The following is a 19,776-nucleotide window of genomic DNA, read 5'->3' on the forward strand; positions in this document are numbered from 1 at the left end:
AGGTGCTCACCTCAAGATCCCTTGTCCTCTAGCAGTGCAGGAAATGCACATTTGGGGGAAATCTAGAATTTCCTTAGGGAATTGTAATAATTTTTCTGATGTTTTGATCATTGCTATTGTGAACTTCCAAATGGTGTGTGTAGGCTGCCTTTTTCAGTGTTTAAGGAAAACAATACATTCATTCAAAACACAACTTTAATTATCCCCTGAAAAGGTCAATGAAGACCATTTTGTTAAACTTGGCAGAGTTCTTGAGCTGGTGCAGTGATTGCTGGAAGCCCTTTATTCTTTCTTAGCAGTGCAGACTTCCCCACTGCTTTCCCAACTGTTCATCCTGTGCCTGCTGCGTCGTCGCACATTTAAAGGGCTTTGCTTTCTCTGACTTAACAGTGGTTTAATATTTGTATTCCATCGATCTTTTCAAAAGGAGACTCTGTGAATGGTGCCAAGTCTTCATTGTTAAATATCAACCATGGCAGCCTGTCACAGTATATAAGCTGAATATTTGGAAGCTTGTTTCAGTTATATGTTCCTTTGCCAAAAACCATTTGGTATCCACATGTGATATAGTTAGTGTATGCCTCACCTTTAAACCAAAAAAATTTAAGGGAGCTTACAGAGATATCTACTGCACAAAGAAGCAAGATAAGAATAGGTGAAATAAAGAGGTATTAGGCAAAAGGAAAGTGAGGGTACAGAAAGTGAAATGGGGTACTAATGAAGTTAGTAAACAACATCATTCCATAAAACTTTACACACTTTCTGGAGGCAGGCTGTAAATGGCATTCTAGGCTTTCTGGTAATCACAGAAGAAGTGATGTAGGGTTAATTTTGTCTTCCTTGTACCTTACATGTGATGAATTTTCTTATATTCGGTGTAAGGTCTGACAGCTATCAATTTTAAGTGGTGGTGGGAGAAATCTAAATGAGATGCATGGAATTACATTAAAGGCTGCTGAGTGTTAATACTAGTCACAGTTAGCATTGAGGTAGGAGCCTGCTGGATGTCATCACCTCCTATCAGGAGGATGTTGGAGCTCACTGTCATTGAGATCATCAGTGATGGTCTTGTCCCTTCCTAAGTAGATGCCCTGAAGTCAAATGACCGTCCTTCTTTGCTATTTTCTGATATGCCTAGACTTCGGTTAACTTGCAGCAGGCACTCACTCAAGGCGATGCCATCACCTTCGGGAAACACTCCCCTGCCCCCAGGCGCTGTAAGCCCTTGGTCCTTACATCGGTGCTTTGTAAATAGTGGCTTTTTTTTTTTTTAATGTTTGCTGGGGCTCTGTGTGAAGACAATGCCAGTAGGATCTGGCTTGATGTTTCATTTCAGTAAAGTTCCTTTCTTGTACTAATTGAGATTTTCATTTTGAAAGTGTCCTTAGACCTATAATTTGCTCAATTTTATATTGTCTCATAAGCATTGAGAATAGAGTATAGCTTTAGACACATGACATACGGAAAGCTCAGTCAACACATTTTTTTAAAGCACCTATTATATGTCAATTGTTAAGCAAGTCATAAAAATTAAATACTAATTTGCAGAAGTTAAAGTCCAGAAGGAATTTAATCAGGATAAATGTTAATAGGAGTTCAAGCTGCTGATGCTAAACTTACATAATGTTTTTGTAATATAGAAAGTAAGTTCCTCCAAATATATTAAATTAACATTTATCAACTACCAAAATTAACCAGTCTTTTTTTTTTTTAACCTTTCTTCTGCCTGACTTTACAACCCTCCAAACTTGAGCCGCTGTCTTAGCCAGCCTTCCCCCACCCCCCAACAGCTACTGAACATGGACCCTTCAGCGCAGTTAGGCTGGTATATTACCCTCGTCCCACACTCCATGCTGAAGTCTGACTCCTTATTATCTGAGCCTAACTCAAGTCTCCTCTCCTTAACAGAGCCTTTTCCCTCATTTCCCAGATTAGATGAGCAGCTCTTTGCAGGGCAGGGCAGCACCTAAGCTGTATCTTCCCCCCTACACCTAGCATAATGAAACCTGGGAGTTGGAGTCTCATAAATACTGTTAGTTGACAAAAACATTATATACATGGTGTCACTCCTTGGGTAAAGTGAGAAGAATATAGTGAGAATGTGTTTCTTCAAGTCTAAAACAAACCTGACGCTGATCCTACTTCATGCATTCAGTTCAGTATTGTCTGTTGGTCATTTAGGCACAAACACCATAGGATCTCCCATTCAGGTCAGATCAAGGTCCCTAATGGATTTGGGTTTTCATTTAAGAGGTCTTGAAGTGACCCTAAATGTCTTGGCCCATACTCATGTAAAATAGCTAGGTCTGACACATGAATCATCTTTCTAGATTTCTTAATATCAGACAGATGCTTGCTGTCTAGGAATGTCTACATAACACCTGTTTGCTTTCATATAATATAGGAGGACTAGGTGTTTGTTTCAGCTCTACCAGTAAGTAAATGAGAATCTCAGTTAAATCACTTTATATATCTCTGGATCACTGCTTGCGTGTTTTCTAAACCTGTTAGTAGTGGCTCAGGAAATTAATTTAGTAGTCAACATCATCAGTTCTTAAAATCAAGGTTGCACTGTATCTAGTAAGGGTAAGTATGGATCTGGGAAGTTTTTGTTTCAGGGGTGTGCCTGTGTGTGTGTGTATCCTGGGTTCTATTTCAGTAAGCCACAGCCAAAAACTGTTAAAAAAAAAAAAACCCTGGACAAGGTACTTCCTAAGTTCTCTTTAAATCTCAGTGTTCTGTAGTGATCCTCTTCTGTGGAATGTGCCTCTGATTGTGACAGTTGGTTTGACAGTAACCTAAGTCCTGAGCAAGTGAAGATACTTCCGTAGGTATATTATTCAGCACCAGATGGCCTCCAGCTAGTCTGGAGCTCAGTATACCTTTTCCTGGTTTTCTGATTTCTTTGGGTAATAAAAATATTTTTATTTACCCATGAATAAGCACAACAGCTTATTTTCTCCATAATTTATCCCATGTTTTATGGAGAAATTCTAATGATATCTGTGTACTGCTACTAAAGTATATTTAATGATATTGAATTTTTTTTTGCAATTGGAAGAACTCTTCCAATTTATTTAGCAAAAGGATCCACATTTTCAGTTAATAGATCACCTGAGACCCCTCTTTTAGCTGAAAGTGACAGAACTCACATAAGAAACAGAGTTTATTGACTCTTATGAAGTCCAATTTTAGAGTTATCTTCAGGTATAGATGGTTCCAGATACTCAAATGTTGTCATTAGGAACCTTTTTCTCCCTCTCTTGACTCTGCCCTCTTGTATGTTTATTTTATTTTCAGGCACAGGTTCCCAAAGTGGTAGCAAGATGGCTCAACAAAGCTTCAGGCTTCTATTTTGCCAGTTTAGCAAGTATCTCCAGGAAGAGAGCACTTCTTTCCCAGTGGTTGCAGGAAATGCTCTGTTGTTACTGGCTTAGCCACACTCACGTGTCTGGTCACTTGACTAAAAGGAGGTGGTACTCTTATTAGCAAGGCTGGGGCAAGAACTGGGGTGAGCACCACCTGAACTGTGCATAGGGCTGGGGTAGCTCCCGTAGGAGAACCAAGGTGCCATGGTCAGGGAAGGGAGAGGGGCGCTAGGGTGTGTACTGTGAGGGAACCCATAATTTTTGTCCTCATCCTTGATAGTCATAGTCCTAAAGAAAGCACTATTTATTCTGAAGCCTTATTATACAAAAATAATAAAGTTTACTCCATGCTTTTATTCTCATGGTCCCATTTTAAATGAGGAGACATCAGAACCATTACCTTTTAATGGGTGCTGACTAACAATTCCCAGGACCATTTTCAGAAAATGTGATTCAAGTCCTTAATACTACACACTATGGTATGGATTCATCAACAAAGAATTCATTGAAATATCCTTTTGTTTTTTTCTAGTGAAAGAAACCATTCATTCCACTCTAGCCAGAATCCATGCCCCTGGCATTTTTATAGATGTGTGAAAGAGGTTTTCTTTAATAATATTAAAAAAATAGGAAGTGCCTAGCCCAAAACTGGTAATGTTCTATAAACTTTTAAGACAATTGAATAGTATTCCCCAGAGAAACAGTGCAACAAATAGTAGGTAGGTTCCCAGGCTCTCCTGAGAACAGAAACCTTTTGAACCCTTAACAGATACTCTACATTTGCAGGAGAAAAATAATTAAAATGGTATATGTGTATGCATACATTGCATATATACTGTGAAACATTAAACTACATAATCTACATACTGTGTAAATATACCCTACACTTACAGGTTCCAAAACAAAATAGCGAACTTCATATTTGCATATTAACTGGTATTGCTTGAATAAAAGTAGGTGTATATATAAAAGAATCTCAATAAATGGAGACTTTTGGTGAAGATGCATTATTCATAGGGTAGAACTCAAAATAGTTCTCTGAAATTGTGAAGTCTATCTCTTTTTAGAAATAGAAACCCAGAGAGAGTACTTCTGTTTCTTGATAACCCTAACACTGTTCTTACTATCAACCACATTATTTTTATTTTCAAATGGAACAAAGAAGAGAGAGAGAGAAACCCATGAGAGGTAGCTTGAAGGTCAGTACAATGAAATGGGAAGACAATTTGGGGTAAAGAGATGGTTCTACATGTCAAGGGTTGTATGACGTAGGATTGACTGAACTGAGCAGTAGGAGAAGGAAGGGCACAGATATAGAAAAAGATGCTGGGTCACACCATTTCCCCTACTAGTCCCTGTGTAACTTTCGCCCTTAACCCACATAACTTTATGGGGGCTGTGGCAGGCAGGAGTGGCGCCTGACCTCACCTGATGAGTGAAGGAGGACAGTGGAGAGCAGACCTGGAATTTCCCACTCAGACTGACTCTACCAAGGCTTTCCTTAAGCCTGGTCTTAGTTCCTAAACTCCTTTGCAGGAACATTAGTTACAGAACATGCTTACAAGAAGCCGCCTACACAAAAAAGGTCCAGATACAAATAGGAAATGCGACTACCACTAACTAGCTCTCTACTAGCAGTTTATAGTGTAAGTATATTAAGGTTTGGAAAAGTCATACATTAAAGAAGTGCAAATACATTTAGTTGTGCTTAGTATTCCTGAAACATCTTTGACAAAACATTTGGTTTTTACTGTTTACTGAGCAACAATCATGTGGGAAATGTTCCATAGCATACAGTTTGGGAAACACTTCAGTAGACCATTCCCATAAAACTGTCCTGAGCCCGGAGCCCATGGACAGCCTGTGGATCTGAGTCCCAAGAGTGCACGTGAAATTTTGTATGTATGTCTATTTCCAGGAAGGATTCCTAGCTTTTTTCACTAAGAACCCATGAGCATAAAGCTCAAGAACCATTGCTATGGGTTCTTTTCTAACAAGGGAAGTCCAAGCCCAGTTTCCCTTAAATTTCTCTCATTCTGGGTTATCATAAGGGTGTTACTCAGCAGGCCTGGGCAGTCACACGGGGATTGCTGAAAGGCACTGAAGGGGCCAAGTTGTTAATTGGGGTACGACTAGTCACTCCATTTATTACATTCATTGTCAAATAGATTTAAAAATTGCTAGCTACTCTCTTTTCATCAAGAATCGTGTGGAAAGAAATTCCCTGTGCAGGACACGGCTTTATTGCTGAAGTCCAAATATATTTATTCTCACAAAGGAAAACATGTTGTCTCATTGCAGTAAAGGGGACTTGCTAAAAGTTAAGGGCCACTGATGACCTGCAGAAGAGAACTCCATGAGTTACTTAGTGATAAACAATGAAAAACTAAATGTAGAAAAGCTTTTCCTTCAAGGGATTTAAAACATTCAAACCACCTCTTTTCAGATTTAAAAATCAGGATCATAAAATATTGTTTAATAAAAACATAAGCGGTAAATAACAGACTTGTTACTCCTCTGAATAACCTCATTTATCCTTGGCTTAAGCCAAACAATCAGCAGGCTCTTACGTTGGATCACATTGGACCTTTGTTAAATTGCCTTTATGAAATGGTGCTTTGATGTTCTTTAATACTAAATGGTAATCAATGGTCATTTGAAACCCAGTATTGCCCTTATTTTAAGTTGCTGAAGTCTGTTACATCACAGTATTAGGATCTATGGGAGAAATTTCCTTCAAATCTTAGTACCAAGAAGAGTCACGTCATCCAAAGCAACTGCAGAGATCTTGAAACTGATTGCTTCCGTTTCTGCTTTGTTTGCTAAGGTCAGCCAAATTTGGGAGGAGTTAGTATGTGTTTTCTCTTCAGCAGCTTTACCTGAGATGTGTTTTACTCTTTTCAGGAATCCTGATCATACGTAACCCGTTATTAGTCATAAGTATTTTTACTCACTTAACCGACTTACCTGTATCCAAGATTGGTACCAGTTAAGTGAGCTTGAGGGATGCTTGTGAGGGTTAGCGCCCACTGCTGTTTGAGTTGGTTATTGACCTCTTGTTCCGTTACTTAACTGCTCCCTGAACCTGTAGACCAACTCCGCTTGGAACAGGATGATTAAGGAACTTTGACGCTTGATGAGGGAGGGCTCAGGGCAACTCCCGCAACTGTATGAAATCAAGTTGCATCCCCATTTAGTGAAAAGCACTATAACTTCTGAGCTTTTCCAGTAGTCCAGGGGATATTTGTATACTGGTCCTGATGATATATTCATTCAGACTTCACTGATTTGGAATTTGCAAAAAGTTTGACATTACTCTGGTCTGGGGTTAGAGGGCAAATGGGAGATGAAGTTTTCAAGTTACCGCCTCCCAGACTCTACATGTGCAAATGAGCAGCGAGCACACCGTGATGCATTCGGATGTGGCAGACGGAGCCAGGAGACAAAGTGGTGCTCACAGGGATCGTGACACTGCTAAAAAGGAGATTAATGGTTACAATTTTTCTAAACCTCTGGTTTCTTCCCTTGGAGAAATATTTCTGAATAAACTTTAAAACAGTATAACTTGAACTTTTAAAAATGTTTATTCTCTGTCAGAAATGCCTAGGATAAATTGTAAAATAGTACTCTTAAATAATTTTATTTGTTAGGACTGACTTTGTAATACATCCAGCATGTTAAAGTAACATAACTATTTCCTTTGAAATATGTACATACAGTGTGCTAGTTTGGAAGGGCTTCTTCACCTGTATTCCCGATTTTTAAAGCATTGTGAGAAAATATTGTAGTTACTAAACAAGTTTTGGAACTGAAGCCTCTTTATGTAGAATCCAATGTTTTAAAAAAAATACGTATTTTTGGAACATCTTGGACTTTAACTCTCACAAGTTAGCGCGGCAGTTGGGGACATCTGTGCAGACGGCCGTCCTCCAGTTAGCTCTGGGAACAGTGCTGCCTCTGAATAACATAGGGGCTGACGGCTAGAGAAGGACTTGTCCAGTGAGAATCCCAAACTCATGGTTTTTCAGTCAGATGTTGAAAATGACCAGGAATTCAGGGCATATAACATCTGTTACAATTAGTACAGATGACCCTTGAACAACATGAAGATTGGGGTGCTGGCTCCCTCCCCCACTACACAGTTGAAAATCCACATGCTTCCCCCAAATTGATTCGTAGTTTTGACTAGTAGTGACTAATAGTTTTGGCTCCCCCAAAACTACTGATAGCCTTCTGTTGACTGAAAGCTTTACTGATAACATATACAGTCAATTAACACACACATTTTGTATGTTACATGTATTATGTGCTATATTATTATAAGGAAAATAACATTTATGATACTGTATATATGCTATTCAGAAAATCATAAGGTAGAGAAAATGTATTTACCAGTACTATGTAGTATTTTTTTTTTAATCCACACAAGTGGACCTGCCCCAGGTACCATGTAACACATCTTATTAGCAGAGTTTTTATTTTTACTGTTTTTAACTTCTGCCCCTATTGTCTCTACTCTAACCTTATTATGGAAGTCTACTTAAGGTGAAAACTACCAAATGAAAAGAGTTATTATGTATCATTCTCAATTAGATGTTCTATTTGTTTTCAAATGCCAAGTCCCGGATACATTTGCTAGGATTAGGTAGGTGAGAGGTGGTCTGTGAGAAGAGAAGGAACAGATTTTAATATTTGGCTGGAGAAACGCACAATACAGAAATGACTAGTGGAACAAATATTTTGTTCTCTGTTATATCCGTAGCTTTGTCCTTCTTGAAATTCACATTTTATATTTCCAATAGATGAAATTAAATCACTTACTCGATAAATATGTATCAGGGGCCTGCTGTGTGCCAGGCATTCTGCTAGGCTTTGGGAATATGGCAGTGAACAGACATGGTCACTGGCCTCAGGAAGCTAACAAGACTTCTCCTTCTCTTCACTTATATTAAACTGAGGTTCTTGGAATAAAGGCTCATATTTGTTTTTTGCAGTCCTGGTGGCTACCAGAACTTGAGTTTTCTTGTTCCTCATTATATCCCCAGAGCCTTAGTACCCTCACGCTTTGAGGTAATGCCCTCGCAGTGGGTGTTGAGTGGACATTTGTGGAATGAATCTGTTCTTACCCTGAGTCTACATAGTTCTCGGAGTTCTTCCCAAAGGATTTTAAGGTTGGTGGTTTCTTTCTTTCTTTTTTTTTTTTTTTTTGTATACTTACCTCCTGATGAATCCTGTGGGTTTCGTAGTTTGCTCTTGCAGTTGCAGTTACTAAGTGTTATAATTTACACTTCTTATTTTCCTTTATGCATTTGAATTTCATTTCCCCATCATACCTTCACATCCAGGTCAGGTGGTGGTTCGTCTCCAAGTCTCATTACAGCACTTTTCCTTACAACTGCATTAGTCCTAGTGGGGATAGGCTTTCCTCAGCCTCCATTTCACCATTACTGCTTTAGAATGTCTCAATTCCTGCTGATATTTCTTATTTTCACTGGGCACGGAAACTGTTGAGGCAGTGTCCTCCAAATTTGTTGCTTTTTGAAACGTTAGCAAACTCCAAATGTTCCACTCTGTAGACTGTAAAGGTAGGTATAGAACCTTGATTTGCTTGGCTCTGATGCCAGTTAGCAGTTCATGTCACAACTTAGTACCTTTAACTTCAGTTGGACTTGCTACTTCATTACAGCTCCTGCCTGACCAGGGTGCTCCTTGTACTGCGTGCCCCGGTAGGGTGTAGCTGGGCTCCTTGGTATTCCGCTAAGCCTTAGTGCCCTTGGAGGATAGGTTGGAAGTTTTGGCCCTCAAGCCCTGGCGTTGCTTTGTTCCCTTGTAACATTTTGTTTGCAAATTGCCATAATCAAGTTGTTTTTAGCAGCATCCTAAAGCATTTTTCTGGCATGTCCAAGACTGAGTTTGTGGCTAGCTGAAACACAGCCCAAGGAGGAGAAGTAGGAACCCCAGATTGCCGCGGATGGAGAGAGTCTTTCAGTTTGTTTTGATGTCGAGGAGTTTTAAAAAAGGGGCGTATGGCAGTTTTTTCTAAGGCTAAATTTAGCCATTGCTTTGGAAAATCAGAGTGGTACAGCTTGTGCCTTATCTCTGTCCAGCCCTTACCCTCTCCTCTGCACTTGGACATCTTAAACGGCTTGCTGGGGAGAAACAGCTTAATGTACTCCAGTGGCCACACTTATTCTGGGAAGGAGTTAGGTGACTTCATTTTCCCTGTTTTTCTGAGCTTCCTAAAAAATTTAGGAGACTTCCTAAGCAGCAATTACGGTTCTCTACAGAAATAGTTCAAGTCGTGCCTCCTTTTGCTTCATCAGCTCTTCCTGCCAGAGTAGCCAAGGGCTGTAAATGGAATGAGAGATGGCCTCTCTTTCCCAATCCAAATAGCAACAGGAGGGCACATGTGCACTTGAGCCACAAATAACGCGTTTTAAAATAGCAGATGGTATTTGATGATTGCTCCTTCATTCATTTACCTGCCAAGGCAAAACTTTTTCTTCTACTCTGGCAACAAGATCTGAGGTGGCTCAGGTCAGGTCAAGCAATTGTCATAACAAGTTCTCATGTTTGCAGACCTTGTTCATTAGCCAATATTCAGGTGTTCAAGTCCATGCACACTTTGTGAGGCTGTTGTAGAAAATGTTTATTTGTTTAACACAATACAGATTTCATATTCATGTGACAACCTGACTAAGTTGTTAAGCACTTTTGTAACTAATTATAGGCAGTTTTTCCATTAAGGTATGCTGCCCACCATTTGTGTTCCTAGTATTCCATTTTTCCAGGGAAAAGTGGGACTATTGAAAAGGTAGAAATCTGTATTTTTAATGGAAAGCTCAGTGGATAAAGAAAAGTGACATTGTTGTAAAATTCCATTTTGTGTCTGTGAAGTCAAATATTCCTCTGCTTTCCCACCAGAGTCTCACACCAACACACCATAGTTACATAATTTCCTTACCTGCGCCAAAGGAGATGGCAGCCAGCCAGGCACACTCAGCTTTCTCAGCACTTTCAAGTCGGCTCCTTTGGGTTTTGATCATTTTGACCGCTCTCTCTCCCCACTGGAACAAGAGGTGACACTGCTAATTGGTGTATAGCCACTTGGAGTCTTCTGGGGATAGAGGAGGTTGCTCAGAGCTCTTACCCCAGACTTTGGATCAATAAATTGGCTCATCAATAAATTGACTTCCAGAAAGGCTTCAGTTAGGAAAAATATTGCCTTCCATTGACTGAGCACCCACTGTGCGTCTGGTACCAGGGATACAGTGCGAGGCTTCTGCTTTCAGAAAGCTCATGCTAGTAGAAATGACACACATAGGACAATAACTCTACATTGACTTGCTAAGTACTGTTAGGACATGGGCAAAGACATGAAGGTTTACCTGGTACAGTGGGAAGAACATGGATCTGGAGTCCATCCTGTGTTCACATGCCTGCCCTGATACTTACATATGATATGACCTTGGGTAAGTGACACATTTTCTGAGCTTTGACATCCTCATCTGTAAAATGCAGAGGAAAATCTATCAAGAGTTATTTGAAGGATTAGAAATAATGCATGTAGAATGGCCTGTAGAGGATCAGCTGCAACTGAGTAGCTCTGTTCATGGTAAAACTGCAGTGACGTTTGAGCCACCCTACAGTGACATTTGAGACTAAGGAAGTCACCAGGTAGACATGAGCAAAGGTTGGCATTACCAGGGTCCCAAAGGTATGTACACTTCCTGGTGGATTTGGAGAATGGCAAGTGATGAGGGAACCCCTAAGACGTAGCCTAAGGCAGTTGGTAAAGAGCGTTCTGTGCCACACCAAAGCCTTTAAATTTTATTCTGTGGGCCAAAGGGGAGGGATTTGTTTTTTTTTATCTAGATTATCTGGTATCATGTCAGGAACTTCCTCATACTATGTTGCTCAATTCATCCATGAAAATTAATTAGGTTCCATGGTTTCAGGTGAGTTGTACATAATGTAGAATAGACAGTAGGTGCAGCTGAGTACTGAGAGTCTGAGAAGTCTGGCTTGTTGTTGGCTTCCTGATGTAGACACCTCCTTACATCAGACACTCAAATACTTGGGGTTCGCCACTCTTATAGCAGCAAATCCTAAACTTTCTAAATGTAGAACATACTGTGGTATCTGACTTCATGAAATTTTCTGTCTTTAAAACTTTTGTATTCTTTGGAAATTTTAAATAGGTAAAAATTAATTTGAGACGTTTTGAATGAGTCTCTGAGGATTAGGAATTCCTATCAGAGAGAAAAGATGACCCATGACTGCTGCTATGCTGTGTGGCACTTTACATGACAGCCCTTAAGGTGAGGCCGGGTCAGGGTGAACCCAGCAGAAGAAAAGGGGATATGAAGCCCCAGTGAACCATTCATTGGCTCTTGGGCCAGTGATGGCCTGCAAGTATTTTTCCATCTTCTTGATCATTGTAATACTCAAGGCAATTCTGGGATTATGAGTATGTTTTTTCCCTTATGTCCTCTAATAGGTTGGAAACCTCTAAGAACTGGAGTATAACAAGGTAGTTGGATATAATACTATGCTACATCCTGTGCCTATACATTTTTGGTACAGAAAATAGACCTGTAGGTTTCTTTTCTTATAGTTTAATACATCAGTAAGCTTTCTCTTCAGCATTTAATATACGGGTTAATATATCCAGGTAATACGTAGTTACTTTCACCATCATTTTATCTGTATTTAAATGCCCCCTTCTAGGCTCGGATGAACACTGCAGTGCTGTGTTACAGTTGGAGACATCAGTATGAGCTCATGTTTTATATAGATAGATCAGAATAATTCTATGTGTGTACGTACCTGTGTTATATTTACATTAATTTCCTTGCCCTGTCCACGGAGAAGGCCTAGGAGCAGTGATGCCCCAGCAGCAAAGAGCACACCCAGCACTCAGATCTTGGTTTCTAAATGCCATTCTCCAATAAAAGGAACCAGGGCTTCTTTGAGAAATTGCTGATTCTAGGGCTGGAACAGGGAAAGTAAAAGACAAACCTGGAGCATTTTATAAGGAAGAACTTAACAAAAACAGAAAAGGCTGAGGGAACATCAAAGGTTTACCAGAGCCAGCCTGAAAGTGCTCCCAATGGTCAAAGCCAGGACAGTTAGAGCAGCAAACTGACATAGTGTTGGATTATGACCAAAGCATAAAGTGAATGTACATGAGTTCATACTGATATAAATAAATGATCAAATAAATAAATCTAGAAGAACAAATCTTCCTTATGGGAAAACTCCAAACAATACCTATGGATACTCTCCCATCCATGAGGTAGAGCTTAATTCCCTTCCCCTTGAGTATAAGCTGGACTAGGGGACTGACTTCCAAAGAATAGTATGGAAAGAGAAAAAAATAGTAACATTACCATAGAGTAGTCTAGCACACACTGTCTTAACCAAATGATCAAAGTCAGCATCAACAGTAATCATCGTGTACACCTGATTTATGTAATGAGCAATACCCCTCACCTCTGTGATGTTCTTCCTAAAAACTCATGTCTCTGATCATTAGAAAACATATCAGACAAACTTAAATGGAGGGCCATCTACAAAGTTCTTGACCAGTAATCTTCAAAACTGTCAAAGTTGTGAAAAACAAGGGAATACTGAGGAACTCACATATTAGAAGATGGGGAAAGGAGATTTAACAACTAAATGCAACATGGTATCTTGGATCCTGGAACTTTTGAGAAAGGTACATTAATTCTAATTCAGTTCTAATGGTGCAATCTAGTTCAAATCTATAATGTAAATAATAGTAGTGACATACCAATGTTAGTTTCTGAGTTTAACAAATGCACTGTGGTTATGTAAGATGTTAATGTTAGAGGAAAGAGGGTAAAGGGTACATGGGAACTGTCTTTGCAACTCATCTGTAAATCTAAAATTCTCAAAAAATTATTTAAATATATATATTTTAAATATGCTTCCATAGGTATGACTGGGTAGAAGGTCCCAAGCCAATAATAGTTCAGACTCAAGAGAGCCTTACCACTTATAAACATTTCACATTTTAGTTGATTTCATTCTCACAACAACCAAAAGATGATGATAGTCCCATTTTACAAATGAGAAAATTGAGGTGCAAAATGGTCATTATTTTTCCAAAGTCACACAGTGAAAGGATTAAGTCTAGAGCTCTTATCTCTAGCCCTGTGTTCTTCCCACTATATCATAGCTGCTGAGTCTAAAAATGCCACTTCTGTCAGAAGGGGGTGGGGTTGGAAGAGGCTTGCCAAGAGATGCTGAGTGAACCATAAGCCAGGCTGTTGCTGCAAAGCCATTAGAATTGTGTATTTCTTGTCTGGGGCACAGGTGTGTGGGTGCCTACATCTTGAATGCAGTGGGAAGGGATTGCAGGGTGACAGTTGAAAGTTCTCGTTCCCTGAAGCCATGTGAGTAAACAGACTGCTTTAGGGACAAGCAAGAGGCCAAGGCAGACACCTGGGAAGACATCCCATTTAGGCAGCTAGAGAAGAATAAAGCAATAGGGGAGATTTGATGGGATGATAGAGTAGTGCTTGGTTAGTTCCAGAAATTCTTGAAATGTGGCCGCAGACCAGAAAAAGAGTGTCACCTAAAGACTTGTTAGAAATGCAACTTCTGGCCTACTAAAAACAAAAACAAACCAGAAAAGCCTCTTTGGGAATAGGGCTCAGGAAGCCCTCTGGGTGGTTCTGATGGCAGCAAAGTCTGAGGACCACCAGGATGAGCAGGAGCCTCCAATCTGGGCCTCATACTACCTGAGGCAGGGGACGAGCATGATAAGTAGGCCCTCAGACTCTCCGTGGCAGGAGAGAGGCCCAAAAGCACAGCCAGAGACTCGACTCAGGGGAACTCGGGTGGTATTCAGACCTCACTGTGCCCCAGTCTTTGGAGCCGGGGATTACAATGTGACTTACCCAGGGGGAGTTGAGTTGGAGAACCTTCTTGTACAAGCAGTAACTTGTGTTTTTTTTGTGAGATGTATGTAGCCCAATGCTTCTAGACAAGGACTAAAGCTAGGAGTACCAGGCAGAGCCAGAGCTAAGCAGCTGGCTTTCTTCGCTGGGACTGCTGCATCTTGTGTGCTTGTGAAAACGTGTGCTCTTGGTTTTTTCCTGCACAGTCTTATTCTTATGTTGGAGGTTGCTTTACACAGAACTGTCCTACAGATGTGGGGCTTGGAATCCCTCAAAGCTGTGTCATGGTTGGCTTTGGCTGAAACATCATGGGTGAGAACTGGGGCTGAGTTCATCAGCCCCCTAGATTTACACATTATTTTTCTCTCTCCTTTCCTCACCCCCAACAAACATATCAATTTAATACTCCAGGTTCATTCAGGCTTCAAAAATTATTTGTTGGCCAAGAAATGTGGGCAGAGTTTTGTTCACAAGTGTTCAAGGCACTCCTTCCAGTGCCTGGTACATAATAGGTGCTCAATAAGTATTTGTGCATGGACAAATGAATCTTTAAATATACTTTTTTACTCTAATGTAATCTGGAAAAAAAATTATCTTGTAAGGAATTACAATCTTTTTATCCCACAGTCACACACCATACAGTTAAGGTGATCTATAGCTTTGAATTTGTCAAGTATTTTATTTTGGTTTATAGAAATTTATTAGAATTGAAAGTTATTTGATCTATGCTCTGGTCATCCAGCTTCCTCTCAGTTGGTAGTGTGGATGATTGCTGCTGTCATAAATACCTTGTGCCAAGTATGTTGCAATATTATAGTAATATTTACAAGCATTTTACAATATTAGTTATCATTGTGGTGTTGTAAAACCCAAACAAGCAAAAGTTGTTAACTTGCCAGTATTAGAGATGAGAGGACCATCATTTTATCCACCTGGGTTAGCCTTGCAACAAAGGAGCTGTGCCCTGGCCCTGCTCGGAGTAAAGGCAGTGTGATCAGAAAGTGTCTGATTCCTGGTCAGCACTGTGCTACAGACCTACATTCTCCAGATGCCAGCTCAGTCTCTTGCATCTGAGATTGTTTCTTATTTTAATTATCGCTGCCTTCCCTCTTTGGAGTTGAGAGGCTCAGAGATGTTGTTATGCATAGTCTAATTCTGTTAAGAGGAATGTAATTGCTCTGAGCATCTTCCCGAAGTGGTTCTAAGAGCAGCATAATGATGTGGAGGAGCTAACTGCATAGTGAGCTGTGGGAAGGGTGCTGAACATAAGCCCGGGAACAAAAGCAAGGAGCCCCTATGTAGACGTGGAGGCGTGAGCAGGGCCTGGCTCCGTGCTGCCAGGGAGAGTCTGTCCCTGCAGCGTCCACACTTGGCAAGGGGACGGCTGCGCTGCAGCACCTGGAACAAAGCCGCCTCCCATGGGCCGGACTGCAGGGCAGGCACCTGCCACCCTCTGTGGTGGTAACCACTGCTGGGCTGCACTCCTTGTGCCCCACTGCCCTTTTGTGTGACCTGGCATGTTAATTTTGGCAAGTGCTCCAAACAAGGGCAGACTGTGCTCTGAAACAAGTAAAAAAGATCTGAACACTCATTCAACAGTTACAAAATTTATAGACTTGCAGGGGAAATAATCAGTGGATGGCTATAGAAGCTTACACCATGTTGTCGGTATGCATGAGTATCTGAGTGGGTTCAGAAATGAATGGTTGCCTGGCTGACATGGTTAGGAATAAGCAGGGCATTTATAAAAGTACCACAAAGGTTAACTGCCATTCTCTTTGGAATCGAACTCTGACAGGTGAAAGTCTTAGTGTTCAGTTGCCGCCAAATGGAGGTGTCCTGTCTCCTGCAGAATTTCCTTTTTCTAACGGAGGAGGCATGGAGTCAGGATTGCAGTACCACCTATGAGGTCATTTTTTGTTTTCCACTACTGGTCCCAGGGTGACAGTGACCACATAGTTCATCACATGCATGTGCATTCAGGGTCACCTCCCCGTTGGGGACTGTGCCACAGAGAGGCATAGCAGCAGGGTCCTCAGTTTGTCATACCCATCTGTACGTGAAATTGGAACAAGATGTTATCTTTCACTTTTTAAGAGGAAGGATTTTTCTTTTAGTGTTTGCCTGGAAATAGCTTATCAGAAGATAGTAACACGATTCTTGAAAAGCAGTCTTCCTCCCTTTGCTTTTGTGGTTTACTAAAGTGAAATCAGTTTGACATTAAGTATTGAAAATTTTCCTGTGAAACAGGTATTTGCGATATTTTTACAAGAAGAAGTTCTCCCTGGGATAAGACCGTTTGATTCTTGTGCAGCCTCTCTTCCCACAGCTTCTCATCCTGTAGTTATCATACAGCGTGAGCACTCCGGGTCCTAGAGCCAGACAGATTAGCTGTCTCTCAGGCCTCAGTTTCCACGTCTGTGAAACAAGGAGAATAGCATTCCCCCCACCCCCACCCCTGCATGGTTGTTGTGAAGAGGAAACGCATTAATATTGGTAAAGTGGCTAAAACAGTGACTGGCACGGAGGAAGCATTCCATAAGCACTTGCTCTGCCTATTTATCTCATGAAGAATCAACAATCTTTACTCACTAGTGTTGGGATTTATAGTCAGGATGGCAAGGAACACTGACAAAATATTTCTTTTCTGGTTATTCCTTTTCATGATTCAGATGGCTGTATTTTGAAAATAGTTATCCATTAACAATTTGAGGAAGAAATATGTTGTCACAGCTGTTCAGTCAGTTTACAAAGACATCCAGTTCATTTGTCTCAAGAAGGTGATGCTAGCCAGCACGTGTGTCTGGAACTCACCCTATTCTGAGCAGTTTGCTTGGATTCATTCACTTAGATCTCAAAGTAACCCCACAGGTAACTACCCTTTGCTATCCCCGTTTAAGAGCTGAGGAAACCAGGCACCAAAGGTTTTGTTCAAAGTTATACAACTACTGTGCGGCACAGCTGGGGCCCTTCCCTGTGCACAATCCAGTCCTCGCCTACCCCCGAGCTTCATCTTCTCCTGTCCTCCCTTCTGTGGCCCAGCCACACAGCTGCGGCTCCTTGAGTGCCCTGCCTCTGGGCCTTTTCACCTGCTGCTTCCTCACTCCTGCTCTTTGTCATCATTCTGGTCAAACTCAGGTGTCACCTTATCTGACTTACCTAAATCCCACCCCCACGCCATCATTCCTTACCATGTTACCCCACTTGCTTCACTTACTAGAGCAGGAAGAGGCCTTTCTGTCCAGTTCTCTGTGAAACACCTGGCACAGCATTATTTAAAATTTGTTGATTGACCATAGGTGCTAATGACTTTAATAATGGTCTTAGCTCTTTTTTTAAAACATATATATATGAAGACCCAACTCCAGCATAGGTGTGTGCAAATGCATGAAATGTGGTGATATATTCTAATCATTGTAAAGTGGTACAGAATCCCAGACTTGAGTTACAATCCTAGCTCCAGCAAGAATGGCCTGATGCTTTCCCTCTGTAGAGTTGAAGCACCTAGTGGTGTTTGTCTCTGAAAAGACTGAGTCACATGTTAAATGTAAAAGGTCTCAGGCAGTGGATGCTTTAATTCCTAAAATAAACTGTGAACACTAGAGCCTGGATAAGGAAGTAAAAGGTTTTTTTCAGTGTTTGGATAAAACAGATTCTACATTTTTAAGTGTGTGTGTGTGTGTGCTCCTTTCCTGCAATAATTTCTTTCTTCTTCTACTGATTTAAATTAAATTGTATCTGTTTAATCTGTCTGCTCTTGGAGCCTCTCTACCAGACTTCTTCAAGGTTTCTACTGGGGAATTTGACAAAGAAATGGGGTGCCATGAACCTGAAACCAGGACCTTGATAAAAAGGGATTTTCTGTTCCTTTGGGCTACCATAGGTGCCACAGTCTTGTGCAAGGTGTCATGCCCACTACCAGCTGGATAAATCTGGCCTCGACACACCTCTGTGGTTTGGTTAAGTTTATGCCAATCTAGGATGACAGTTCTGCAGGCTTGAATAGGCCGTGTGTTACTTGCTCTGCTTCCAGAACACCACCTCACTCTTCCCAATTCTACCCTAGATAACCAGTTCAGGATGTCCATCCTGGAGCGCCTGGAGCAGATGGAGAGGAGGATGGCTGAGATGACAGGGTCTCAGCAGCACAAGCAGGGGAGCGGAGGAGGCAGCAGCGCAGGGGGCACCGGCAGCGGGCATGGAGGAAGTCCAGCTCAGGTACGCAGCTGTCTTCACCAGTGCCTTTTGTTTTGTGTAATGCTTCACTGATGTGTGAGGCAGTGGATCACAAGTGCCTGCCCTAGTGCCGGTATCATTCCTGGATTAGGCAAAAGTCCTAGGGAGTAGTCCTGTGTTTCTGAGTATTAAAGTCTGTGTAATATGAAAGAAGCCTTGGATATTGGCACTCCTCAGTTGTTCCCCTCCCTGAGCCTTAAATCACTGTTACTCATCTCAGAATTCATTGCTGTTACCTGGCAGCCAATGAAAAAACAGGCCCAATGGTGATTCAGGTCTGCTGAGCTCAGAGTTCAGTTAGAATCTATATTGTACTTTGTGTCCGACTCTATCTTAGTATAAATATAACACATTTGAATTCAGTAATTCTTAAGACTTTTTATACACTCAAAAAGATCACTATGAAAAGCACCAGGAGAAACTCTTTCTGTAATTAGTCGGTGTTGAACATTATGCATTCTATCATCTTTCCCATATACTTTTTCACAAATTCCATGAAGAATTTGCCAAGTACAGTGACATTACCAAATACTGTCTCAGAGTCCTATTAGTCTTAAAGGCTTTATATAAATTTCATTTACGAACTTCACTGTGAGAAAATCTCCGAGGCAGAAATGATTTCTCAGGAGACCCTAGAGACAAATTGAGAGGGACTGATAGTGGTCCTTACCTCTGCTACTGAGTTGTTACCTAAAAACCTCAAATAATACACCCTCTTCTTCAAGATGAATTATTTCCTTTGGAAAATTGCACTTTCTAAGTGAACATTTTTAATTTTATGATCCTTGTAAATTTTGTGTTAATAGTATTTTTAATAATAGGAGAAAACAAAGCATAGTGTATCACACCCAAAAAACTAACCTTTTTTCTTGAATTTTCTTATTTCTTACCTTTCTTCAGAAATCAGTGGAAAAGAAAAGACCTGGCACACAGTAAAATATCATTAAGGCTAAGATAGGCTTCTTTTTCACCTGATAATCCTCTGTTTTATAAAAGAAGTTATCATTTAATACATCTCATGGCTAAAATAAGAGATTCCCACAAAGGTAGCATAAAGGGAATGGAATATGTCATTTTTCAGCTCAAAAACTCAGCAACTGGCCTCTTTTAATACAACTCCATATTAACTGCTATCGAATACCCTTTCATCAATTCAAGTTGATGTCACTGATGTCTGTTGTGTGATAGAGATGTGGCTCTTCTTGTTTAATGCAAGAAAACTCGCTCTGTGTTCCCACTGAAGT

At 40.7% G+C, this 19,776-nt stretch overlaps 1 protein-coding gene across 10 annotated transcripts in view; it reads left to right on the forward strand.

Annotated features, from left to right (window-relative positions):
• The window catches only part of CAMTA1 (calmodulin binding transcription activator 1), an 833,565-nt gene that overhangs the window by 785,246 nt on the left and 28,543 nt on the right, over positions 1–19,776 (forward strand). For all 10 annotated transcript variants that reach the window (XM_057499667.1, XM_036925330.2, XM_036925331.2 and 7 more), the window contains one exon: positions 18,363–18,514. In XM_057499667.1, the coding sequence (XP_057355650.1) occupies positions 18,363–18,514 (152 nt within the window). The remainder of the gene's footprint in view (positions 1–18,362; positions 18,515–19,776) is intronic.

The sequence above is a fragment of the Manis pentadactyla genome, chromosome 4 (genome assembly GCF_030020395.1).
Source record: "Manis pentadactyla isolate mManPen7 chromosome 4, mManPen7.hap1, whole genome shotgun sequence".
In the NCBI taxonomy this organism is placed as follows: domain Eukaryota; kingdom Metazoa; phylum Chordata; class Mammalia; order Pholidota; family Manidae; genus Manis; species Manis pentadactyla.